Raw genomic sequence first — 27,180 nt, 5'->3', positions numbered from 1 at the left:
TTTTCAATCAGTATTGATCAGAGTCTAGAAGTAGCTAGGAGGCAAGACAGAAATTTTGCTGCAGAGATCAAGACTTCCCTGCAAGACAGAACCTAGTTCCTCAATTAAGTATTTAAAACCACGATTTTATGGTATTGATTACAGTAAGCCGTATGGCCTAGGGCAAAAATGATTTTTCCATGGTTTCCCAACGTTCACACTGCACTATCAGCATGTCGAACTCTGCCGGCAGGACACAGATGTGCTGTATGTTCTCCAGCTCAGGACATTAGTAAAAACACCCACTCACCTTCTAATGCTTGTGGGACAGGCTCTTCTTTCACCTTAAAATGACCTCGAAGTCCGTACCTGCCGGACCATCACCACTCGTGAATGGTTTCCCAATATTGCAGACATGTCAAGCGCGAGAACTAACTAGAAATCTCCCATTCTCTCGTACTCGGCACCGTACATCCTACTCAGCTATCCTGTTTCATCAGTAAGACTCGGAGCCTGCATCCTCTGGGCTCTTCCTAGCATGCAGCTTCAGACAGTGTTCCCACGAGCTGGCCTAATGCAGGGGGCGGGCGGCACTGACCCACGGAGCCAGATATGGCTTTCTCCTTTATTAAACATTAAAGCACAAATGGATGGTCCCTGCGGGGAGGACTACAGGACAGCAGGGCAGGAGGAGGGGATACTCGGGGAAGGTCACACAGCAGAGACCCATCTTCACAGAAAAGGCTCAATATTGATTTCCAGGGAGGAGCAGGGCATGGTCAGCTCAAATTTGGTGATGACGTCAGGATGAAGGACCCCAAGCTTCCCGATGCTCTGACCCCTGGCCAAGATCTCTGCGCATCTCCCGGGGAAGAAAGCAGAGCCTGAAAAAGAGAAGAGAAATCAATGTTTCTCTTGGTAAACGTGTCAACAGACATTTAACACCTAAGGCTCACTAGTCTGTGAAAAATGACTTCTTTAAGCCACAGGCTAGGAAACCAGAGTGCTGTCCTCACACTTTCTAATCTTAAAAAGAAATATTTGATATTACAGCAAGGAACTCTTACAAGGAAAAGGCTAAGAGAAAGATCAAAGTCAGGGCCCTGTATGGGTTTTTGTTGATTGTGGGATTTTTTTTGATTTTTAATCACAGGGCTCTAAGCAGGAAGGATCAAGAAAAGGAGGCTGGAGGAGCACAGCTGGAGAAGTCCTGGGGGAGCTCCAAAGGGAGGAAGGACAAAGAGGAAAGAAATGTAAAACTGATGACCTTGCATGGGAAGAACCTGTTCTGAAACAGGTTTTTCCATAGTCATCCCTGCTGGATTAAAAAGTCCACCCTGAACTCAGTTACTATTCAAAGCTTACTCTTTTCTACGTTATTACAGAGAGAAACACAATCTGCATGGTCCTCGGTGGCCTTGACCCCCATTCCTGTTGGAGGAAGCACCTCTTCAGCAGTTTCAGAGCATCGTCTGTAAAACCACAGCAAAGGCCAGCAGCAAACAGGTCTGGGCTGACCCAGAGTTACTTCAAGACACTCAGAAAGTACTCTTCCTCCGGGCGTCAGCGCAGACGGATGGCTCACCAAACTGGTAACTGTTACTGAGGTTCACGCAGCTAAAGACAAGCAAACATGCAGGCCCACTCCGCACTCACTGGCTGGCGAGAGCACAAGAGTTCGACGCTCACTCCCTACTCAAGTTTTAAAAGAAAAAAAAAAAAAAAAGCTGACTCACTTCACTTGCCACCAACTTGAAAAGGGCTCAGGCCCACAGCTCCTGACAGATTCAATGCAAACGTTTACTGGCATGAACTATAAATACCCAGCGGGCTGGGCCGCAAGCCTGCAGCTGCCGGTTCAGTCAGTGCATTATTTATGAAAGGATAAACTGCTGAGTCTCTACTACCGGCTCCAAGGTCAACATGATGAAGAAATCCAGCAGGGTGGGGGCGGCACGCTGCTCACAAGTCAGTACCAGCTACACCATAAAGACACAGGACCATTACACATACTTCCCAGTCAGCCCAGACGGATGTGTTTATGTTCCCAAAAAACAGTTTTAATCATCATTCTGAAATAACTCCAGAGCTCCCCTCGGCTGAAATATAAGGTGGCCTGTTCCTCACACCTCCCCCCCCCCCCAACTAAGCAATTCTCCGCTGTCTCAGGGAAGCCAGACCTTCACTGAACTGCACCTGCAACTCCTATTTGGCTTTGCACGCTGCTCCACACTTGGGGGCGGGGGCTGAGATGGGGCTGGATGGGGCTGGAACACAGAAACAGAATGGCTAACGCAGAGCCTCAGTGACAGGAACTCACTGCACCTGATGACGGGGCCTATTTTAACACTATCAACACAAAAACCCAATTTATAAAACTTTCCCCCACCTACATCTCTGAATGACAGTGAGGCCTGTACAAAGGGCTGGTGGTCAGTGGGGTGACCCAGACTTGGGGAACCCTCCTCCCACCATCCGTCACCCCTTCCTACAGAACAAGAGCTTAATACCCTCCACTAAGTGGAAAAACCCACCGGCCTACTTTTAAAGGCCATCCAGAAAGGAAGCTTAAGACCTCCACTGGTAACCCTGCCATGTTTAAGAATCCTCACTGTGTATCAAAATCCTTCCTTTTTATCTACAAATTCCAATTTGATTGGATTCATTTTAACTGAAGCATAAAACCAGACTATTTTAGAATCTAAGCCAGATGTGCTAGTTCTAAACAATGTTAGCAAAATAAAGCTTAAGAGATAAGAACTTAGGATTTTTACTTCATAAAACAACTTTTGGAATCAGCACTTTTTTAGCACAATTCAGTTACATTCTTCTTTAGTGAACAAGCCTGATAATGCCATCTGTCCCTTTCTCCGGACATTTGGAGCACACTTGGCTTCAGGTCATTAACCAGTCAGGTACTCAAACAAAAATGTTCCTATCACTAACCGCAATTTTCCCCTCTTTCCAAAGAAAACTGAAATTCATATTACACATTACTTAAAACATCCAAGTATGAGAGCATTTTAAATAATGCGAATACCAAAACCCTCAGCCCAGCGCACAGGTCCGTGGGAGCCACTGCACACCCTAGTCAGCCCCGAGCCAGGGGCCTTCCCTGCACCAAAGGGGGCCTCTGGCCTCACCTCCAGTGTTGATCCTCCCCTACACACCCACGTGTAAAAATTAAGTTCAAGAATGGATTTCTGTATAAACTTTGCTGAAAACTACACACTTCAGCCTGCAATGACCAGGATCATTTTCTTACAATTTTTCATTTCTCACAAGGTCAGATTAGGACCTAAGCACTTATGACCTGCTTCCTCTTCGGTCGGTCAGAGCAAGGCTACAGTTTGGTTCTTCACAATCACAAGTTGAGAGCACACAACAGGGACTTCAAAGGCTACAGAGAGAAACCCGACGGGTATGGGCTAAACACACGGAAAGAAAATATAGACTGTGTGGCTTAAACCCATCTTCGCAGGCAGAAACAAAGCGCTCCAAAGAAGGTAGCCGAGAGCACTGCTTCACTGCCGAAGCAAAGGGAACACAGCCGACCACGCTAGCCATCAGCCCGAGCTCAGAGACCAGAGCACCTCCCGGCAGCAGCACGGTGCTTGGGCTCAGTAAGTCCGGCAGATGGATGGGTCGTAACGCTCGAGCTGGAACTGGATGCAACTTAAACCAATCTTTCCAGAAGATGTCACGTCCAAAGAGAGGCTCAGTGTGGGTCTGGGCTTGTAAGAAACTAGACCCGGATGGCAGGCAGAGGCCACTTTAAACTCAACAAAAACCAAACAGGCACCTCTGGAGAAAGAGCAGCCTGCTGGGTCTAGAGACAAAGTTGCCAATTCAAGGAAAATCCTCTTGCCCTGTGGATGGAACTCTAAAATTCAAATTGTAAAAAATGTAGTTACTACTGTTCTTCACCTGCCTAAGCCGAGTCCCTGGTTTGTTGTAAACGCTCCAATTTTCAACCTGTGCCAAACGCTGGCTGGCACAAAGCCCTGAGCCCACTTTTCCACCTGGTTCCCTACGCGGATTAAACGCTCAGCTGTGCTGGTATCCATCACAGCGAAACGGCCTCCGACATGAAACAGACCCGGGGGAAAATAGTGCTCTTGCTGGAATCCATGTGGAAGCCCAGACAAAAGAAACATCAGTTAAGCACAAGCAAGAATTTAATTTCCAAAACTTAGTGGGGTGTAAGTAAGTCCCTTAATTAAAGCTTTTGTAGCATCTCCTCAAGGTCTGTAATTGTCTCTCTGTGCTCAAGCGGCAGGACCACTTTGAGGACCTTGGGGGTAATTCCCGGCCAGTAACGCAGCACAGCACCCAGTCTTTAGCACATTTTCTGGCTAATTGACCTTCAAAGAGTTTGTGAGCTCCTGCTCTTGCTCGTTGCCAAACACCTTTCACAGTTTCTTTTTGCCCTGTCTTTCTTTTCGAGTAATATTATAGGCCCAAAGTTTGGATAAGCTTTACACATCGAGTCATTCCTATAATTTTATGAAGCATCGGAAGTAGAGGTTTAAGGCGGTAACTGAGCAGACCCCTAATCCCAACGCGGGACAGTGTTATCAAGCATGAGGCCCTCGATGCCTTAATCCTCAACCCCCTGCCATTGGCTATATTCAACTAATTCCTCTGGTGCTTTATGTTGACCATCTCTTACAATCATCTACGCATAATTTTATTTTTGCCTTTCTTCACATCACTAAGACATGCTTTGGGGTTCAAACGTGCATACTGTTAAGTCCCTGCAATTTGGTACTGAATCGCTCCAAATTTTCTCCAATAAAAAGGTAAGAACAAAATAAAAAGGGACAAGGAACTCTGGGAAAGGACTGAGTGTACAGCTCATACGTCACAGCAAATAGCAGAATCCATCACTGTCAGCTTAATACAAATAACCCATATGCACGCTCCCAAACCCTGGGACAAAACACAAAATGCGGGATCCCTGGGTGGCTCAGTTGTTTAGCGCCTGCCTTCTGCCCAGGGCGTCCTGGAGTCCCGGGATCGAGTACCACATCAGGCTCCCTGCATGGAGCCTGTTTCTCCCTCTGTCTGGGTCTCTGCTTCTCTATCTCTCATCAATAAATAAATAAAATCTAAAAAAAACCACACACACACACACAATGCATAGTCCTACAGATACAGGAGACCACTGCGCCAACTAGTGTGCTTTAAATCTAAGTGACTGATTATGTAAATGGGTAACGGGACAGGAACACCCGCTTAACAGGCAGATTCTAGGGCTGGCACCCAAACCCGACCCCTCCTCTTCTAAGTGCCTAATTCGAAATACAGAGAGAGATAAAATAATCCATTAAGTGGTATAATAATCTAGCCTAGGAAAACACAAAGGATAAAAAAGTCCCCAGCATTCCATTCTGGGGTGAAGGGTAGCGTGGGGGTGGGGCAGAGCACAAGGGGCTGAGACACCCTACACAGGACTTGGCGCCTGGTCTCCACCAGCGCTCTGACAGGCAGCAACCTTGACTGTCGCACTCTGCCGCTAGCACCTCAATCTCCCTTTCATTTTCTGAGTAGCATTAGTCTAAAGGAAGAGGACAAAACATAGGGCCTCTTTTTAAAAACTGAACACACACGTACACCAAATATGGGAGTATGGGAGTTGTTCTCAAAGTTTTAGAGCAGGAGTTGAAGTGTCCCAGCAGAGTTCTACAAAGTGCAGACAATCCGAGAGGCCGGGGGGAGGCACGAGGCAGGCGACACATTAACTTACAAAAAAGAAAAAGCTGTTAGATGAGGAAACAGCGTAACTATGGAGCTATACACCCACACGTTTTTTTCCCAATCTCAGTCCACTACGGGTTGGGAGAAAATATTTCTAACAAAGATCATTTCATTTGCAAGTGGAAACTGAGTAATTTCCAACTGGTAATATAAAATACCCATTTTCCCCCAGATGTATACAATTCTTCACCTTACATCTGAAGTGAAATATTTATGGTACCTAAAAGTCTTTAAAGAGAGGGGACCTAATCCCTTGAGTTTAATGGCTATCTTTCATCCCTTTCGGAAGATCAAAAGAAAGAAAAAGCCCTTACACAACTTTACAGTGCTAATCCCAACACACCTGCAGACATCATTAACTCTTAAAGCGAAGGCAACCGGACGTGAGGGGAACCAGTGGCTACTTAACCCCACAGCACGGAACCGGGGAGGAAGCCTGTGCTCACGGCGACATCCTTTCGAGACAGGGCATAGCAAAACCCCTACTGCAAATAAGGACTGGATCCTGGAGACTATTCTTAAGAAGTAATCAGCAAAGCCCAGACTATCTAGTCTTCTAACAAAAAGAAGAAAGGTCTTCAATAAAGGACCTTTTAAAATCAATCACCACAATCAACGATACATACTTAGAACTCCAAAGTTTCCGGTTTTACTTTGTACAGACAAATCTCTAACTTATTTCCATGGTTATCACTTTTTAACTTTAACATCTACTTTAAAGTCGAATCTTATGTGCTTCTTATACACACATACACATATGTAAAAACCCAAAGGAGGTCAGCAATGTTAGAAGAATTTAAATGCGATCCATCCAATTCCAATTTTAAATCAGTCTCAAGTTTACTTGTATAAAACCAAAGGATTTTTAACTTCAGGTTAAAGAGTGCCCTGTCTACTCATTTCAAAAATTCCTATTCTAAAATAATGCCATTATCCTGCATATTCCTGACACTTAAGTCATTTCCCCCAAATGGTCACATTTCTTAAACATTCATAGGATGGTTTTAGAGTAACAACATCAGAAACAAAAGGTATGGATCTCCTGCCTTCCTGGGCTAATAAAAGGATTCTTTTCTTGTTTTTCTACCTAATAAAATCCTTTAGGAGACAATTTCTCAAACCAAATATGAACACCTTTAAGACTCTCCACAATTATAGTGTAACAATACTAATAATGATAACAAGACTATTGTAGGGCTAAGTGGGAAAAGAATGGGGATATGGACTATAGAAGACTGTACCTGTAATTTCAAAATTAGTTAACTTATTATTCAAATTGAGACCACTGGCCAACCTCACACATGTAATTATGATGGACAGCTTAAGTTTCAGAGTTAGATTTCTGCTAACAAGTAGGGAGGGCAGAAGAAAAAGGAAAGAACACGGACACCGTTAAAGGCAGACTGCCCTGCCTTCTATTCCTCTCCTTCCATCCCCAGGAAGGGCAGGGCCTCAGTCCCCAGGCAGCCCTGGCCGAGCCCCTGAGGACAGGCAGGGTACAGATGGGAGAAAGTGGAGCACAAGGGGATTAGGGGACTTGCCCAAGGCAAGCAATAATAGTAGAGGCTCCAGAGCGCGCCAAGGTGCCGGTGGCCACTGAAATGGGGCACCCTTTTGTGTGTGGCCCAGAGGCACAGATGGCCTCGAGGATAATGTTTTCAAACTTGTGGTCAAGCTGTCCATTTCATGTTTGCAAACTTCTGGTTTAAAATAAAATAAATAAACATAACTTAAGATGAAAAAAAAAAAAAAAAACCAACCTGACCACCTCTAACCTCATATCCAAGTATGCTCTGTAAAATTAATAATACAACAGAATACTAACGAAACCCAACAAAACCTAGAGCCTTCCAGGGAAAACAGAACTCTGTTTTTTAGACTTCACACAACCACAGGCACACTTAAAGACTAAATTCCAGATTCTTGAGACAAAGATTGAACATGAGCAAATAAGCACCAAAGTGACGCCATCTAAAAAGGCAAGGACAAAGAGCACATATGTTAGAACTGGCGGTAGAGCCTGCTTTTGAAGCCTTGAAACTCCTGCAGACTCTGAACACTGGAAACGACTTCAGAGAAGATCTCGTCCATTTCTTTACTTTAGAGATGAGAAAATGGATACCAGAGAGGCTAAGAAAACCATACAGCCAGCTAACAGCAGAGCTGAGATTAGAAGCACAGTCTGTGACTTTTTTATCCGGTGCTAATTTTCTGAAGGGCAAAGGTGAAAATCCACCCTGTGTTTACTCTGGAGAGTATCTATTTCCAAAATGCCTTCCCAAACGGACCTGCCTCTCAACAACTCTATGATACAGACGGACAGATCCCATCATTCCCACTTTAGAGATGAAGAAGCTGGCACGGAAGGATTAAGTCCTAAATCACTGGAAGCAACATGCCAGGATCTAACAAAATGGGACTCTTTCCCATCATTTTAACCAGTGTCTATACCATCTTGGGGTCTGTATTTCAACTTAGCTTATATTCATATGTCTAAAGACATTTTTAACATTTTCATCCTATGTGTCATAGCTTGCCAAACTGTTCTTAAAGTATTTTATGTTGGAGTTGTTTCCAATTATCCACTGTTATACACAAGGCTTCTATAGTACATATTGGTTTTTGCTCTTTCTTGGTTTCTTTCCCTTTGCCAAAAGCAATACCACACAAGTAAAAAAAAAAAAAAAAAAAAAAAAAACAAAACTTTGTCTAGCTCATTATATATCAAAGTGTTAAACAGACTTCTAGCAATGGTAGTTGCAACAAACCACAAACTTAGACTAATAAGCATGATGTTGATCCCATCTCGCACAACACTAATTAGCAACTACTACTTATTTTAGTTCTACTGGTAGAGGGGGGAAAATGCTTCAAAGAAGCCTTGGAAAATAATTCCAAGAGAACATCTCTGTTTTCTCTGTTCAGAAAATATAATTCAAATGAGCTAGGAACCTGCAGAAATTAAGAGAATAATCAGACACTTTTCTCTTCTGGAAGGAGAGTGCCAAAGTACAGCGGCTGAGATAACAGCATTAATAAAATATCTGCCAGCTACCAGTGAGTATCCAACACATCAAAACAGGTCTTACCGTAGAAACAGGAAGTTCTGGAGCCGTTTAGAGCAAGGCCTTTTATCTGAGAGTTTTGCTCTAGTGTTTACTCTTTACGGCCTTCAACATCACTCAGAAGAAATAAAAATCCTGGAACTACAGTCACATGGTTTTCGTTTACAGTAAGGCAAGTAAACAGCTGCCTATATTTGCTGTCATGCTGGGCAGTGTTGCTGTTCCCCACATTTCTCCTTTTCTTCCTGAATATGCTTTTCTTGTGTAAGAGCATGGCTGTCACCATGGCATCATTTCAGAGGGCGGGGAGATTTTTCTATTGCACTGAATTAGCCCGTTTTGTTGTTGTTGTTGTTAATACCTGAAATTATTACAAAGGGACCAAATTTCTCTTCCTTCATGATTAGAAAGGCAGCTAAAAATCAAAGCATCTCTTAAGTTCACATTGATATACATCAAGTGAACTGAAGTCAAATCCTTTCCTGAAAAGAATGTTTTTCAAGGAACAGAAGGGGACAAGTAAGAGCAAGAGGAGGGTAGGAAGCACACCCGAAACACAGAAGGGCTACAGGGACTGCAGCATGGTGAGGGCGAGGGGTTCTAGGTACAAGCTACCCACCTCACCCCTGGCCTGTGGAGCCGAGAATAACCTCCCGGCAGGAAGATTACATTCCTGACCCCCAACCACCTGAGCCTGTAGGTCTCCAGGTGTTTCCAGGAGGGAGGAAAGGGTGCCTGCATCACCCACGTGACTGTTAGCATTGCCTTCTCAAATAGGTCAAGATCAGACCAGTGCCATTGAACATCAGTGTAAAGCAAAATAAATCAAGATCCAAGCTCTTAACTGGGACCTTGGTGAAGTTAAACTGTCCTATCTTTTATATAAAAGCAGTGGGAACACCTTAAATGAAGGTCAATCTGAGGGATTCCTGCAATGATGTAATAGAGGACGAAGCTAAACGGCAGAAAGGAGTCTTCTCTAAATAAAATATGGGAAAGGACCTCTGGAGAAGGCATATCTAAGGAACGTCTGATTACAGTTCTGTTTCCCCGTTGCCCGAAAGTCCACAGTAAAATATTTGTTTCCCATTTTTTTTTTTTTTTTTTTAAGATTTTATTTGACAGAGCACACGAGACTGCACAAGCCCGGGGAATGGCAGAGGCAGAGGGAGAAGCAGACTGTCCACTGAGGAGGGAGCCTGATGTGGGGCTCGATCCCAGGATTCCGGGATCATGAGCCGAGCCAAAGGCAGACACTGAACATACTGAACCACCCAGGTGCCCCCGCATTAATCATTTTTAAACAAAGCAGATTATGGATTAATATATTTTTTTAAATCAGTAAGCATTAGACTCCCAGAATCTTGCTTGCTGAAGGAAGGAAGGAAGGAAGGAAGGAAGGAAGGAAGGAAGGAAGGAAGGAAGGAAGGAAGGAAGATAGATAGATAGATAGATGATAGATAGATAGATATTTGTTCAGTGATTCTTAACAACCTTCTAATTTCCTAAACCAAGCTACTAGCTCCTGAGCAGTGGGAGTTACTACACAAACTATACCTTTTGGCTCAACTAAGCAAGGAGGGAGCAAGATGCAAAAGGTGCTGGCATTCAGTGGAATGACTCTGTTATTCTAAAAGAATAGAAGTAAACCACCATCACCACCCCCCACCCCAACCCCCAACAATACCACAAATACCTCACTCTGAGTAAATTCCTTGGATGGGAAATCTGGTTACGAAATTGCATAGTACTTTGAAAAGATGATAGATACCAACATTTTCTCCAGCTCCAGGGTAAATGGGACCATATACAAAGTCCTCTACTTTGATACATAATGCATTTTTGAACAGTTACCAAAAAACCCAAGTATAAATATACCATCAGCTAAAGGTTTTATAAACCCGTTATGGCAACAATGTTTCCTTTTAGAATATCTCGGAATCTTATCAATACTATGTGATTAGGGTCACACTTCAATTTCTAATTACCTCTCTATACATATAAATAAGACATGTATTTTAATGTTGGAAAAGACTGCAAATGGACTAAGAGGGCTGGGCTAATTAAGAAGACTATCATGCCAATTCTGTGGTTGCAAATTTCTTGAAATAGTTCCCAAGACTTGAATAATAAGAGGTTTTCTTTTCTTGAAAGAGTCTGATCGATTCAGATATTCTCAAGTTTCTCCTGTACCTGTTCAATCTAACTAAAGGACTTCCAAAAAAAATCATTCCATTTTCTAAAGATATCAAAGATAAAAGTTTAGATCTCTTCTATTCCTTCATGGATTCCAAAAGGCATTTACCATAAATTTAGGTTAAGTTAAATAGTACCATTAAAAAATGTTAAGAAGCACTGATAAATAGCATGTATCAAAATCTCCAAAGCACACAGAAAAAGCAAAAAATGGGATCTATTCCTCAAATGTACTTAGGATAAATTACAAACAGGTAAGGGGTTTAAATGTAAAATTATGAAACACTTAAGCACTAAAAGAAGCATGGGGAATTCCTTCCTCATCATGGAGTGGAGGAAACATTAGGATTCAAAGTTCAGAAGCAATAAGGAAAAAGATTAGCAAGTTTTACCATATAAAAACCTACATGGCAAAAAAAACAAAACAAAACAAAATGATAATTTAAAAACTCCTGAAAAATGGTTGGACATAGGGGCCGGGCCGCTGGGTGGCTCACTTGGTTTAGTGTCCGCCTTCAGCTCAGGTCATGATCTCAGGGAGCTAGGAGGGAGCCTCACGTCAGGCTCCCTGCTCAGAGGGGAGCCTGCTTCTCCTTCTGCTCATGCTCTCTCAAATAAATAAGATCTTTAAGAAATGGTAGGATTTATATTACAAAGGGTTAATATCCCTAAATGCATAAAAAGTTTCTAAAAAGAGAGAAGAAAAAACCCAACATACCTAAAGAAAACATAAGATAAGCAAGACATATGAACAGGCAGTTCACAGAAAAGGAAACAAAATGTCCTAAAACATGAAAATGTTTACTTGCTCATAAGAGCACAAATTAAAACTACAGCAGACATCATTTTCCTCCTGAAAAGACTGCCCCCAAAATACAGAAGTCTGACAAGTCTGGGAACAAAACTCAAGGGAAAAAGTCCTCTTGCTGGTGCTCCTAGGTTTGTGTAATGTTAGAACACAAGTTCTCTGGGGTGGGGGGCGTAGGGGTGGGGGTTGTCACTAGCTAACAAAAATATGAATTTACCTTTTGTCCCAATAATCTCATACTTCTAGAGATCAGTCCCAAAGAAACACTAGCAAAAATACCAAATGACATATGCACAAGGCTATTCATCGTGGCATTATTTGCAGCAGCAAAAGACTGGAAACAGCCTAATTATGCCCACCGAGAGGGAATTAGTTGAAGAAACTGGCACTCTAGTACAGTGCTCTGCAGAGGGAAAGTGCCAGACGTCCATGTGTGGCTGCGGTGACCTCCAATGTAGATTAAGTAGAAAACAAGGTACAGAGCAGTATATGTAAAGTATCAACTCCCCAGTTGAGAATGTGGAGAATACACACACAGATTTTTAAAAAACTACAGAAAGATAACTGAAAACTAGTAAAAACCATAATCTATACAGGCAGCGAGGGAACAGTGTGACCGCAACAGAAATAGAAGCTAGAATCCTTGAAACAGACTTCATTTTGTAAGCTGTATCTTAAGTACAAAGAGAACTGCACATAACATTTAAATTGTTGTAAAAATCATATTGGTTGTCATTTTGAAAAACAGAGTGAGCAAACATAAGCTCACTAGGAACCAAGATTTTCAATGTAAAGAAGAGCTACAAATATAAAGCCAAGTATATTCGATAAAAATCCTCTAACCCTAAATATAAATTAGAAAGATGCATAAGAAATCAATGTTTTCTCATTTAAAAAGAAAAAAACTCTCTGTAGGACTATCATAAATTAAAAAAAAAGAAAAAAGAAAAAAAAGGATCCCTGGGTGGCGCAGCGGTTTGGCGCCTGCTTTTGGCCCAGGGCGTGATCCTGGAGACCCGGGATCGAATCCCACGTCGGGCTCCCTGCATGGAGCCTGCTTCTCCCTCTGCCTGTGTCTCTGCCTCTCTCTCTCTCTCTCTCTCTAAAATTTAAAAAAAAAAGAAAAAGAAAAAAAAATTTTCCCAGCCCTGCACACCAAAGTCCTAGAAATGACTTCTTCAGTAGCAGTAAGCAACCTCAGCACCCAAAGATCTAAGTTTGATTTCTCACTAAAAAGAACCAGGGCCACCTGGGAGATATACCGGCTTCCAGGTCTGCCACAGAAAATATACATGAGCCCGGAAATGTTTTCTACATTATCACCGGCTTTAGAAAAAGACCCCTGTATCCAAACATTTCTCCCTCTTCATTTTATTTTTTATTTTTTTTTCTCCCTCTTCATTTTAATAAGAATCTCCTGATAAAGGTTTCTCAAGACTTAAAGGCTTTTCCCTTTTCTTCCAGAATCTTTCAAAACCCTCAAGAAGCTGAGGAAGACAGAAATCCCCACCCCAGGGCCTGTGTGTCCCCCAGACCAGGAAAGAGAGAGTCAGCATGCAGTCTCAGAGCCTAAGTGGTTGGGGCAGGGCGGGGGCGGGGGTATCTGCAGATGAGCAGGGAACAGCCTTAGGAGGCAGAGTGATGAGCAGAGCAAACATGCAGGGGAAAGACGAGTCAGTTCACAAACAGGAGCACTGCTCAAGTAAATTAAAAAGTTAGGAATAATGAGAGCCGGGTTTCCCTCTGTTGAAGAGATGCACAAATATGGAACAAGCGAAGACTAGAGTGAACCCTGAAGGTCTGCAAGGAATTGGGGGCACTGCCATGAATGAACTTATAAATACATACATTTGGAAGAAAATGTGTGTGTACATACACATGTGAGTAACTCGCACCCCCAACAGCAATAAACACACCCTAAATATTGGCTTTTACACACCATTCCCCAAGAAACAGAACCAGGAGAGAGACACGGGACAATGGAAAGTCCCAGATAAGCCTAGGAATATCTTCTTGTGCCCAAAGCAAGAGAGGGGTACTAAGGAATAGGAACATGTTGAAAGGATGCACAAGCCAGCTTGAAGGAACACTCACTGGCCAAACAAACTGGGGACAATGTGAGCATCACCATAAATGGTTATAATGGATTAAAATATTGAATAAGAAATAAGGAGTCCCTACTGATACAAGTAGGAAGACACATTCAGAACAGGACATTTAAATAGTTTCAAAGTTCTTCCCACAAAATGTTCGCGATAACAGAGGGAGGAATAACTTTACAGGAAAGCCTAGTACTCACAGCCTGATTAGCCAGCATCAGTTATGAAATAAATGGAGACTGTGTGTCACTTGAGAGGACTGCGTTGTTTCTGCAGCATTCCTCCAAAGATGCCTAACCTGAATCTAACAGGAAACCACAGACAACCCAAAAATCAAGGGCTGCACTAACGTAATCACTGGCTTGTGATGTTCCAAAGTGTCAAGGTTATGAAAGTCATTGTAAAGACTATTCTAAAACCCTTCAGAAATAGACCAGTGAGACATGGAGGCTGCAGACAACCCAGGAGTCTCCGATGGAAAGGATGATAAAACTTGCATGGGGTCTCAGGATTGGGTGGTGGTTAGCATTAAGAAGAATGAGGTTTTCCTGATTTTGAGGATTATATTGTGGTTCTACAGGACAATGTCCTTTGAAGGAAATACTGAAGCATTCCGGGTAATGGGGCATCAGGTAACTTACTCTCCAACAATTGAGAAAAGACTGTATTTGCATTTTTAAAATAAGCTTGTAACAGTTTCAAAACTTTAACAAAACAAAATGTGGCTTAAGTTATAGGATGCACCTCTGAAGGGTGCCTTCATCAAATTCTCAAAGTTAAAAATTACTGCCCTAGTTCTATACTTGGAAAGAAAAGGGAATACTAAATTTGAGTACATCAAAGGGAAATGGACATTTTGAAGATGGGCAAATTCAATATACTTATTTGCTTAAACCACATCTACTTCAAAAGAAGTGAGATAGTTACTGGTTTTAAATAACTCCCAATTATTCCTTAAGAACGAACTCTTTTCAGGGCACCTGGATGGGCTCATCACTTAAGCATCCAACTCTTGAATTTGGCTCAGGTCATGATCTCAGGGTTGTGAGACTGAGAAAGGTGGCAGGCTCCTTGCTCAGCAGGTAGTCTAAGATTCTTTCCTTCTACCCCTCTGCACTCACTCACTCTAAAAATAAATAAATCTTAAAACAAAAAAAAAAAAAAAACTTTTGCTTTTAGGCCACTGGACAGCTGGATGGACAGATCTTAAGAAGGAAACAACCTACCTAAATATATGCATACATGTTTTGTTCTGTCATAGTATTTCCTACTGTTTTGGAAAATTCAACACCTTATTTCATTTTGTTCCTTTATTCTGACAAAATATTAGGTATCATGGGGATCCCTGGGTGGCTCGGCGGTTTGGCACCTGCCTTCGGCCCAGGGTGTGATCCTGAAGACCCGGGATTGAGTCCCGCGTCGGGCTCCCTGCGTGGAGCCTGCTTCTCCCTCTGCCTGTGTCTCTGCCTCTCTATCATAAATAAATAAATAAATCTTAAAAAAATATTAGATAACATACATTATTTTAAAGTGACTGTGTTAAGGAATTTGAGCTTATCAGAATAAAATAAAAGTCACTACCATATTATATTAACTCCTATCATTAACTCTTCAAATTACCAAAGAACTTAAGAAATATGAGCTGAATCAATGTTTTAGCAGATTTTTCCCTTTTAACTCAGTTAATGAAAAACACTGAATTTTGCAGTACCTGGAAGTGTACAACAGCATGAGATACCTGGTTTTCCTGAGCAATAAGACCTGGAGGCCATCTGAGTGCTGATTTAGGAGCAGCTGGACTCACAGCAATCATGTCTCATACTCACAATACACCACTCCATGTGACAGCAGGACCTGCTGTTACTAAAATCTTAGAAGCCACATACCCTCTACCATATTTCCTGGGAATGGCCCAGGTCTTCATTAGCTGTTAAAATACACACTGGAAATAAATTCCAGTGGTTAGAACAACAGCCTTCAAGACAAGATCCAACAGCGTCCATGAGATGAGCGATTGTGAAGGCGGCTGGAATGAAACCTCTCCACATGTGGACAGGAGAGGGGATCATCAAAACTGTGCTCAAAAGTCAAGAGTAAAGGGATATAACAACTGAGAGAAAGAAAAAATGATTTCGCTAAGAGTTAATTTTAAAATGATTTAGAAGTTAGCTTGAAACATGAGATTCTATCATCTTAGAGCTGGACAGCACTTAATTCTGCCAAGGAGTTCAGGCAGGTAGAAATTAAAATAGATCTTGTAAGGTAGGATTGGTTTTATCTTTGAAAAAAGAAGACTCCAAATATCAATGGCTTAAAAAACAGTTTATATCAAAGGCAGAATTAAGTGCTCCAGGAAAATTAGGCCTTTATCCTGAACGGCCACGTGTTCAGTGGACTACTCCACGTTAGCCCTACCTAGGGATTTATTCAGTAGGTTTACCTATTTTCTATCCACCCACCCATCCATCCATCCTTTTAATCTTCTGGATTGGCCAGAAGGTTGACATTTAGCTTACCAGAATACATCGCTCCTAGGATTCACAGGATAGTGTTTGTAACCAACACGCCACAGCATATCCACCATGTGCCAAAACCAGCGTACCAAAGTTTGACCAATGTGTCAAACTGCTACTACCTGAGGAAAGCAAAGCTTTCTTATATGTAACATGAAAACTGAGTAGTAAAAGGTACCCTAAAAAAAAATCCTCTAAACTTGCAGCATCTGGGCCCCTGAAATAAGGTAAAAATGAACTTCTTTGTATTTGGACCATGGTCTTTTCTATAGAATAGCAGAAGCTAGGTTCTAGTTTGGAAGCAGGAAAAAAAAGGAATACAAGGTGGCAAATAGACGTTTTCCCTACTATATAAATAGCTGTATTTAAGTAACTCCAAAGAATGGATTCATTTACAGCCTACATGCTTATAGGGGTAAAAATTAGTCCTTGGGGGGCAGAAAAGGAGGTACGAAGAAAAATCTTATAAATTACAATGGCTTGTGGCCCTCCAAAGCTGAACCCAACCTGCCCATCTTACTCCCTAGTATTCAGTTCCTCTCACTAGGTTGTCTTGGGCATCATAGGAATAGCACCGACACGGAAGTTAATGTACGCAAGACCAGTCAGTACTACAAACCATGGCAATAGATAGCTGTGACTCTGTGACTGCAAGACTTTTTACAGATCATGAAGCCATGTGGACAGGTGGCCCGCACATGCGTAGAGGCCGATGGCAGCTGCCTTGAGGATGTTATTCATGTCTGACTCCAAGAGCTTCTGTGCATGGCTCAGGCTTTGAGGAATAAAAAGTTTCTAATTCAAAGTTATTCAGCACATCATTAATTACATCATGTGCCAAAAGGAAAAAACAATGACAATATCTGACTACCAGCTAGTGATTTTCTCTCAAGGGAAAAGTTAAATTCACTAATGATTAAGAAATTAATTTCAGCTGTTTTACTTTTGCTGTAAAAATTTAAATTTCAAAATTGGCATATATAATTTGACACACTATAGTTTATATAAGTAAATAAACATTGTAACAGTTATTCAGTAGATAGAACTTTTAACTTAGAACTGTATTTTTAACCCCCAATTTCAAGAAGGTTTATACTTACTCTTTTTATGTATGAAGCACAGCTATACACAGAGTATACAATACGTAGGGGCAATTAGAGGAAAAAAGTCTAAAAATGTTCCCTAGGGGAGAGACAATAAAGTAAGTCGAGCAATAATTATGACAATATCTGTCAGATGGGAAATGGAGCTGAGTCATCCAAGTGGGACTTGGCATCAAGCACTCCAGTTTGCTGAGTAGTAAATCAGCAAGTAGATACACACACACACACACACACACAAAAGCGCGTGCGCGAAGTGAAATAAAACATGAGTGGAGAGAACTCTGGTACACGTATGAGAGGGAGGCAAAGACACACACTCAAAAATCCAGGGCTAAGTGAATTGCATGCTAACTGCTCGAGCTTTATAAACACTGTGGCCCCTGGTTCAGTGCTGCCCCCTGTATGGGGATCAGAGCGACGACTGTGTCACTGGTTTGAGGCTTTTGTTGAGAAGGTAACAAAAAATTGTATTTGAAGGCTTGCCTCAAACATGAAAAAGTAGAGAAGCAGAAGAATAGGATTGTTTTTACACAGAGTAATATGGTCGGGAAGCTTAAAAACAATTCAAACCTTTTTTTCTTTTAAACTTAATGCCTTAAAAGAGCGATGCCTTTGTTGGTGGTAACTAGGTGTGGACACATCATATGGTTCCCCCCTTTATTCTAGTCCAGAACATTTGTGTAAATCAAACCATAAATGGAACACCTTTACTTCAACAAGTTGTTCAACAGATCTTCTATTTCCAAGCTCATGTTACACTAAAAAGCAGTGCGAAGACCCAGCAAACCTCACAGTTTCACCTGTATTTTTTAGCATCTGAAATCCTTCACAGGTGTCCAAAAAGGTCATGACCTACAGGTCAAGTCAATGATCATTAGGTGTTACTGTAACAGAAGGGGCCTAAATAACCACTACTATGGGTACATATGGTACAGGATTAAATGTGCACATCACTTACACATTTATTGTTATTGTTCATTTCACAAAATGAATTCTGAGCAGCTTGAAAACTAGAATGATCAAAACTAAAAGTTGTAAAACCTGTCTCCCAGGGATCTTGTCTCAAGTTAACTGAAGTTTTCTGGAGAATTATAAATACATCAAAACTGAACTAGGTAACAAATTAAAAAGGGGAAAAAATACACACCAAATGCAGCCAACTGTACACAAAGCTTACCACCTCCTACAAGAAATTATTTTTGCCAGATTGCCCAGCAACCACGTAACTGTCCTAAATACAAAAATGTTGAGATTTTTTTTCTTGCCCAAAAGTGGTTTCTGAAAAGGATAAATGCATTTTGACATACATTATTTAGTTTGCAACAAACCACTAAAGAGAAAGAGCTGAGGGGAAGGTGAGAGGCATAAATATATATGCTGTAATAATCTGATCAAATGCCATTAAAACACTGAGCTGAACCCTTCTGAAACCCTCAAAAGGTTCTATAGTCTGCTAAAAAGTTAAAGGTTCTTTTTTTTCTCCTACCACTTAACTGCCCTTGTTCTATCATCAATTCCATAGTCTATCTCAGGCTATGTTAAGTGCAAACATGCTCAGCAAGTGAAAACTCTAAGACTAAGAGACCACGGCTTCTACCTCTGGCTGTAGTCATGAGCCAGGAGTGCTCCTGCACAACAGACTCGTCAGGCTGCAGAGAGCTACTGCCTTCATAATAAATAAGGTTACGCTCTAATGTCAACAGAACACTTTGGGATCAATGCAGTGATCGATCAAATGAGCTTCCAGATTTCTCTCACAATGGACAGGGCCACATTTCTCAAAGGGGAATCAAATTCTGTTCCACTCACCATGACCACCAGACAGCACAGCACAGCACAAAAGGAAGGTGGTGGCATTCATTAGAAAAGACAGAAGAAATTAGGTGTAACTGCCAATGAACTCACATTAGCAGGAATCTCTGATGAACAGACTTAGCTCAACTATAAATGCAAAGCCACCAGGGATTTTTAATTATTAAAAAGTACACCATATGCCAGAGTAACAGAAGACAACTCAGTAATCAAGAATGGTAGTTCTTAATCTGCTTCTATTCTTTTTGTTACTGTGAAGACCATTTCTTTGCAGAAAAAGCTATATGCAAAATAACAATAAATCGATGGAAATGATGTAGCCAAACACAACACTACTACCAAATTCCTGTGTTCACATATTTACTTAGGAGATCTATATGTACATCAACATGATCTATGTAATACATACATGAAGTTTTAGATGAATACCAGCTTTGCTACTGACTTTATTTTGACAAACCACTTACTTTAAGTGTTGATTTCTTTAACCATAAAAAAAGATCATGTTTGTCATTAAACAAAATAGACTTAGAAATGCCTATGAGAAATGAGGAACTATTATTTAGAATGACAGTAATTCATTTTGGTTTGATGGTTCTTACAGAAAGCACTTAGAAAAAAAAGATGTGGCCAATGCTGGTGATGGGGCAGCAGAAGTAAATAAATACCTTGTTTTATTTTCCCAAAATAGCCAGTTTAGATATACTTAAGTATGTATTGGTCCAGGCCACCCATATACATAAAGAAGCTATACCAAAGCTTTTCAAACTCCTAAATCTAGGGCATTTCATAAATGTCAAAACGTTAAAACATTAGAATATTCTACTATGAAAGCCTAAATAAATTCAAAAGGAAAGAGAATATTGACTCTGTCCTCATACTAAATCAAAACCATAGTAACAACTTGGTCTAAAAAACTGAACATGAAGATCTACAACCACATGAAAAGGTTGAAGTTTATGAATGCATTTTCTAATAATAAAAAAAAAACACTCCAAACCAAAACAAACATCTACATATTAGGGAAATTAAGTACTAAGCATTACATATTTTAACACCAAAACAATAAAGGATTTAAATATTATTATAGGTCTAGAATTATAAAAATCTGACTTTTAAGAAGATTGACACATTCTGGTTAGTATTATAAAAGGTTCCAAGCAGCACATATCGATGAAATTTTCCAAGTGCTAAGTGCTGTAGCTCCTACCCTTCAGAAGTTTAAGTCAGTCTTCTCCTTGACATAGCGATGCCCGGTGCTGATGTTCCAGTCCACACCCTCACACTATAGTTTAGTATAGGCTATATGACAGTATATGCTCTAATACCTTCCAACCATTCTTTACCCCTATTCTCTATGCCACCCAACCTCCATACTGCTGCCAGATTAATCCCTCAGATGTATGGATCTAAGTCATATCACTTACTTGCAAAACAAAAAACAAGAACAAAACAAAAAAAAACCCCACTTCAATATTTTCCCCGATTAGCTAAAATCCTTCTGGCATCCAGAACTCTAGCTGTAGCCGGGCGCGGTGGCGCGCGCCTGTAGTCCCAGCTACTCGGGAGGCTGAGGCAGGAGGATCGCTTGAGCCCAGGAGTTCTGGGCTGCAGTGCGCTATGCCGATCGGGTGTCCGCACTAAGTTCGGCATCAATATGGTGACCTCCCGGGAGCGGGGGACCACCAGGTTGCCTAAGGAGGGGTGAACTGGCCCAGGTCAGAAACGGAGCAGGTCAAAACTCCCGTGCTGATCAGAACTCTAGCTGTAGTCTTAAGCTTCCTCCTGACCTAGACCATGTTTCCCATTATACTTATCTTTGCTCATGCGGCCTGTCTTGCTTTCTGTCTCCACCTATTCCTTCTTTCAAATGCCCATCTGACTTCCCAGAAGCTCATTAATCCTCTCCCAGGTGCCCTCCGTTGCACTATTTCCCTCTTTGGAAACCTCAAGGCACTTCATTAATATAAAAGTTATACATAAGTATCCTATCCATAACAGTCTATGCTCCAATTTACCATTTTAGCTCTTTGCAACCTTTGAAGAAAAAAAATCAAGGACTCCTATACATGGCATAATCTGTTTCAGAGAACTGATTTTTATCCAGTTAATCTGTTTATGAAGGGAAGTTTCTAAGACTTCAGAAGGTAAAAAGATGTGCCACATCAGCTTTCAGATTGCTATTCACTTGGATGACCTCATCTTGAAAGAGAATGCTAGAAGAGCAAAGCGGTGAATGGGTTAGCAAAGGGACCGTGAAGGCAGGCAAGTTGGTGCTGTAGGAGCAGCACTGGGCAGCAGAAGCTTTGACACGCAGCTGGGCTCACTCGACCTGCCCAGTCCTGGTTCCTTCACTGTCAAACCAGGAAATTGTACCTGCTCAACTCCAAGATCCAGTTCTAAACTCCAGAGTTCTAGAAGGATAACACGTTTTCATTGGATCATTACTAATGAGAAATGTGGAAGAAAACGTAACTCTCTGCCATATTTAATCTCTCAATTTCATTTAAAAAAATAACCAAAAAATAAATAAATAAATAAATAGCCTCACACATCTTCAACCTAAAAGGCCCATGTTTCAGGATTATTGCATTTTCAAAATAAGTCTTCAAGTTAAAAAAAAAAAAATCAAATAAAGAAAATCTATGAGGACTAAGAAAAATCTAACAAAAACAAAAATATATCCTCCAACAAACTTCAAACCACTATATGTGCCAACTAACACTTTAAAAAAAATGTTTTGTTAGAAATTTAAGATGCCAAATAATTATAAAAACTTGTCAGGTAAGCAGTAGGAACAAGTGGTCAAATATTTCTTTCAAGTTGTTTCTGGGTCCCTAACAAAACAAACTCAGATTCAAACTCTAGGGATACGAAAAGCAAAAACTTCAGAACTCCTCACATGATGCAAAGCCAGGTGCGTTAGTAGTACATATACCCCATCCTGTTAGCCTAACTTAAACCCTCCAACACATTTTACTGCACTTGGGCTTTTATAGAGGATTCTCACTCTTCCTCAATCTTATGACTTCATTAACATGTGAAATCTCTCAGGATAATTTGTCAGGCTTTTTGCCTTAAAAGCTATAGACATGTAGCATTTGAGAAAATAATCAGTTTAGGTTCTCCAAGCTTCCAGTCTGAACTTCTGAGTTCAGAAGTCTCACCATAGCGCTGGTGGCTTGATGGTGCCAGTTACTGAGGGCTACCACACCCAGCTGGACAAAAGTATTTTGTGTAGTACTAGAAAGAGCTCTACAAGCATTTCTCTAAGATGCTGCAGGGAAAAGGAATGTTTTCTGGAAAATACTAAAAATTAAATGAAATGAAGTTCTATTTCCCACTTCCCCACCCTAAACTGAAAAACTATCAAAAAAAGAGCCCTGGACCCTTCATTACATTATCACTAACTCTGGTTTCAGCTGATCAGTCTTACCTTCTGATGCCTTGATCACATATCCGCCCTTCTTTTCACCAGGAGGTACATTAAGCAACTGCATAATTCTGTCCAGTAGCCCATGGATTATCTCAAACCCAGGATTCTTGTTGTAATAAACAGCACAGAGATGCCTGTAGTTTCTTGCACCTACATCTGAAAAAAATAAATGAATTGGCCACAAGGCCATAGTGACCATTACTTAAGGAAGTACTCTGGGGCTAAAAAGCATCTTTATGAAACTTAAGAGCTAGAGCAAATGCTTATCATATTGGGGGAAAAAAAAAAGAGACCATTAAGTTCAAAAAGTCTAAATTAAATTGTATTGTTTAAAGAACACACATAGGTTGGAAAACTGAAGTGAAGAAGGGAATAACTATCACTAAAGTTAGGAGAGTGATTACTCTAGGTAAAGAGTAGTGATATGATGGGGAAGAGCCTTACAAGAAGCTTTAGATACTGGCAATACTCTGTTAGTTTGGTCACAGTAATGTTTGCTTTTCAGTCTTCTTAAACCATGTTACATTTATATTAGTACATATTGAGCTAAAGTTCTTCCATAGATTTATTCCCTTAGCCATTCCCATTGACAAAATATAAAAGGTCTCTTACCTTCCAGGTCACCAAATAAAACAAGGGTATTTTAAGAGACTATTAAAGTAATATAAAAGTGAGCACATAAATGGGGTGAAAAGGGAAACTAACAACCAATTATCTTAGTACCTATCATTCTATCTCTAATCTTATTTAATTTGCAAGACAAAAAGTAAAAGTGGGTTTTATTATCTCTATAAAATAGGACAGGAAAAAAAAGATGGAGAAACAAAGGCTCAGAAAGATTTTGCCCAGCGTCAAGCCAACTGGTTAAAGCAAACTATAGTTACATAGCTAATAAGTTATAAAAGCAGAATTTGTCCAGTATTGACCGGCTCTACAACACATGTTCTTTCTACTAAACTCTGGAAATCTCTAAGTCTCTAAAGGATTTAGAGGAGAAAACCTCTAAAGAACTTAGGTGAAAACAATCTAAGAGCAAACTTAAGTATGGATATATACCTAATTAATATAGTCAAAGATGTACATTCTTGAACTGGTTTTGATAGGTCACCTACTTTAGTATTCTCAAGTGTTGTATTTTTGAAGTCCATTAACTATACTTTCTAGGCATCAACAGGATTGTTAAACTCATGGAAAGTGTATTTGGAGTTAAATTTCTGACCCAACACACGTGAGAAATAATTGTTCTTGCCATGTAACATTTTAGTGCCTCCTGGGTTCAGGGCACTCCGCTCTAGGTATCCCTAGAGGGAGATGGTCAAAGCCTGCACAGGGCCTGTAGACTAAACCCTCAACAATTAATTTCTGAATAAATGACTAAAGCCTAGAAAGGGAGGTAAGCACACACACAAAACTATTAACCAGGTCCAGACCCAGACAGTGGGTCACATTTGAAGTCAGCCAGCTGATGCTGGAAAGGAAGTTCTGTATCACTGTCACTATCATTTCCATTTGCAAGGTGAAACCATCAGAAGAGATTTGGTATATCTAAATGCTCTAATTGAAGGTGTAAGAATAAAGGTTAGTATTAAAACCAGGCAGGCATAAACCTCACTAAACCAACCACATGCATAAACTAAAATGAGGGGCTTGATTTCTCTGAAGGAACACACACGCTCGCGTATACACGCATACTCCCTGAAGGGAAAAAAATGAAATGAAACAGAACTAAATTATCCCTTTCATATTACTAACTTGCTCCTGGGTATCTTTGCCATGTGGTACCCATTTGTTGGTGTCACATGCTTCCACTTTAACACACAGACATGTATTCAAACTACTTTGTTGTTCCATTTTTGCTGGGAGAGAAGAGCCCAACAGTAATGCCAGCTTTCAGACAGCTTAGCAACATACTGGAAAGCTTTGTGCCTTGAAATACTTCTTTCCTGATCTCCAAACTACGTAAAACTTACCTTTCTGATAAAAGGAGCAACATCTGGTTTAAAGACTTAGAATTTAGAACTAGTTGATGGATGAACTTAAAATAAAAAAATATAGGACTTAAAATTATACTCTATTCAAGGAAGGTTTCAAGATGTTTGCATAACACACACACACACACACACACACACACACACACACAAATGAGCTATGTATTTCTGGACTCGATTCTCCAATATTAAAGAAAAGCTGCAGGTTTTTAGGGCCTTGTAAGAAACTATTTAGGCTGCCCCTCCAACTCCCACCACTGATTGGCCATTTTTTCCACATTTCCCAAGTGTTACTACTCCCTCTAGACTTCCTTCCTCCCATCTTGCTGATGTATCTCTTTTACTGTAGCCGAATTGAATTAAAGGAGGAAATAACCACATATTCAGTTCCACCCATTACTCCCTTGGAGAAACTGCTAGGTATAGTAAAATTCTCATTTCCTAGTATTTTGCACTGAGGGACCATATTACATCACAGGAAGTTCACTCACTGAATGCCACAAAGTAAGAACTATTTAAATTTCATGCCAAAATAAGGGTTTGTTGGAAATGCCTCAGTTCTTTAAAACTCAGTTAACAGACCTCTTGTGTCATGCCATCAAACAATCCTGCTTTTTAAATGGGCCTGCCAAGTATGTCAGCCTAAATTACCAATGTATTTTGCAGACTTCAAAGTACTGCCTGGAGAGGCTGATCTAAACCACCCAAAGGACAGAGGGGGGTGGCCAGCTACAAGTTTATAAGCTGAAAGAACACGCCAAATGATTTTTTAAAAGAGGAGAAAAAAAAAAAAGAATGGTACATGATGTCCCTCAGTAAAGTAAAACTATTGCCTACAACTCAAATTTTTCAAATGGGCCCCTGCTTGGTGTAGATCCTCTTTCACTACTAAAGTACCCATGATAAGAAGCAAATTAAGGGTGTTAAGGTTATATTATTCTATATGGACAGCCTGGAAAAGGGCAGAGTCTTCAAGAAAACAACTCCATCTCTATTCTCATATTCACCTGAAGGCCTAAATATAGATGCCAGGAGAAAGGCTACTGAAAAACCAAAAAGGCTTCCACAGTAATCAGTGGCTGACAGCATGAGATTAGTAGTCTGTAGTCTGGCCAAGACTGAGAAAATAAAATGAAGCACCCTGATTTTTAATGCATTCTATCCAATCCATTTCTTTAATACTGGTGCCTAAGAGATTATAGCTAATGTGGCAAATTTTACATATTTCCCTAAGAATTTCAATGTAATATTAAATAATTCACAGTAGCTACAAGAATCCTGTAAAGACATACACCCTAAAAACTAATATGTGAAAAAAGGAACCTTTATACACTGGTTGGTGGTAGGGCTGTAAGTTTGTAAAAAAAAAAAAAAAAAAAAAAAAAAAAAGGAAAAGAATTTAAGACAGCAAGCATTTAACGTGTTTACCTATGGAATGACCAATTCTATTTCTACAAATATAAATTAGTACAAGGGTACAAGGATATTCATTACAACAGACGTTAGCAAAAACCTGGTAGCAACCTAAATATTCATAATAGTCTGGATTATAATGCAGCTACACAATGGAATATTACATAGCCATTAAAAAGAATGAGATGGACAGAAGGTGTTCATAGGGAAAAGGTAGGTACAGGACAGGTAAAGCATAACTCCCTCTGTGTGAACACTAGAAAGTATTTTTTTTTTTTTTTTAAGATTTTATTGGAGAGAGAGAGAGAGAGAGGACAAAGCACAAGTGGGAGGCAGAGGCAGAAGCAGATTCCTCACTCAGCAGGAAGCTACACAAAGGGCTCAAGCCCAGGACCCTGAGATCATGACCAAAGCTGAGGGCAGACACTTAACCAACTGAGCCAGCCAGGCACCCCAACACTAGAAGTGTTTATCTGTTATCTACAGCTATACAGGGAAATGTAAAATAAATGGTTGTATGTGCATAGAAAATATCTGGCAACTAATTTTAAGAGAAGGATTAGGGAGAAGTTGGATACATGTACTTTAATATGAAAAGAACAGAATTACTCTTAATATATATCCATGAAAGTTTTAAAGGTGGCACAAATAAATTTTAAGAACATAAAACAAGAATGATCCCTTAAAATTTCTGTATTATAACACCAAAGTTTGTGTATTATAACACCAAAAAAACAAGGTTTTTTGTTTTTTATTTTGTAATGCTGAAAGCCAAGAAATTAATGTGTGGGGGGGAATCTATGACCTTCTCAATGCATGAAGGAAAAAGTTATAACCTTATGGGTTGGCTTTTAACATAAACCTGGAATGGATTTTTATCTATTAAAAAAATATGATATGCAATGCATGACAGAGCATATTATACTCACGTTTGCAGATTTTAACTATGTGGAACTAAATGTACTAAAATAACTTTCCATATTAAAAATGATATTATTTACAATTAAG

General features: G+C 40.4%; 1 protein-coding gene across 3 annotated transcripts in view; it reads right to left on the bottom strand.

Annotated features, from left to right (window-relative positions):
* Positions 1-590: 590 nt before the first annotated feature.
* Positions 591-27,180, bottom strand: part of FARSB (phenylalanyl-tRNA synthetase subunit beta) — a 68,540-nt gene continuing 41,950 nt past the window's right edge. For 2 of the 3 annotated variants that reach the window (XM_077884996.1, XM_077884998.1), the window contains 2 exons: positions 22,772-22,927; positions 591-863 (listed from right to left, as the gene is read on the bottom strand). In XM_077884996.1, the coding sequence (XP_077741122.1) occupies positions 712-863; positions 22,772-22,927 (308 nt within the window). In that variant the 3' untranslated portion in view covers positions 591-711. The remainder of the gene's footprint in view (positions 864-22,771; positions 22,928-27,180) is intronic. The other variant, XM_077884997.1, reaches the window with a different exon arrangement.

The sequence above is a fragment of the Canis aureus genome, chromosome 36 (assembly GCF_053574225.1).
Source record: "Canis aureus isolate CA01 chromosome 36, VMU_Caureus_v.1.0, whole genome shotgun sequence".
NCBI classification, from domain to species: Eukaryota; Metazoa; Chordata; class Mammalia; order Carnivora; family Canidae; genus Canis; species Canis aureus.
This window is presented reverse-complemented; position numbering and strand designations above follow the sequence as displayed.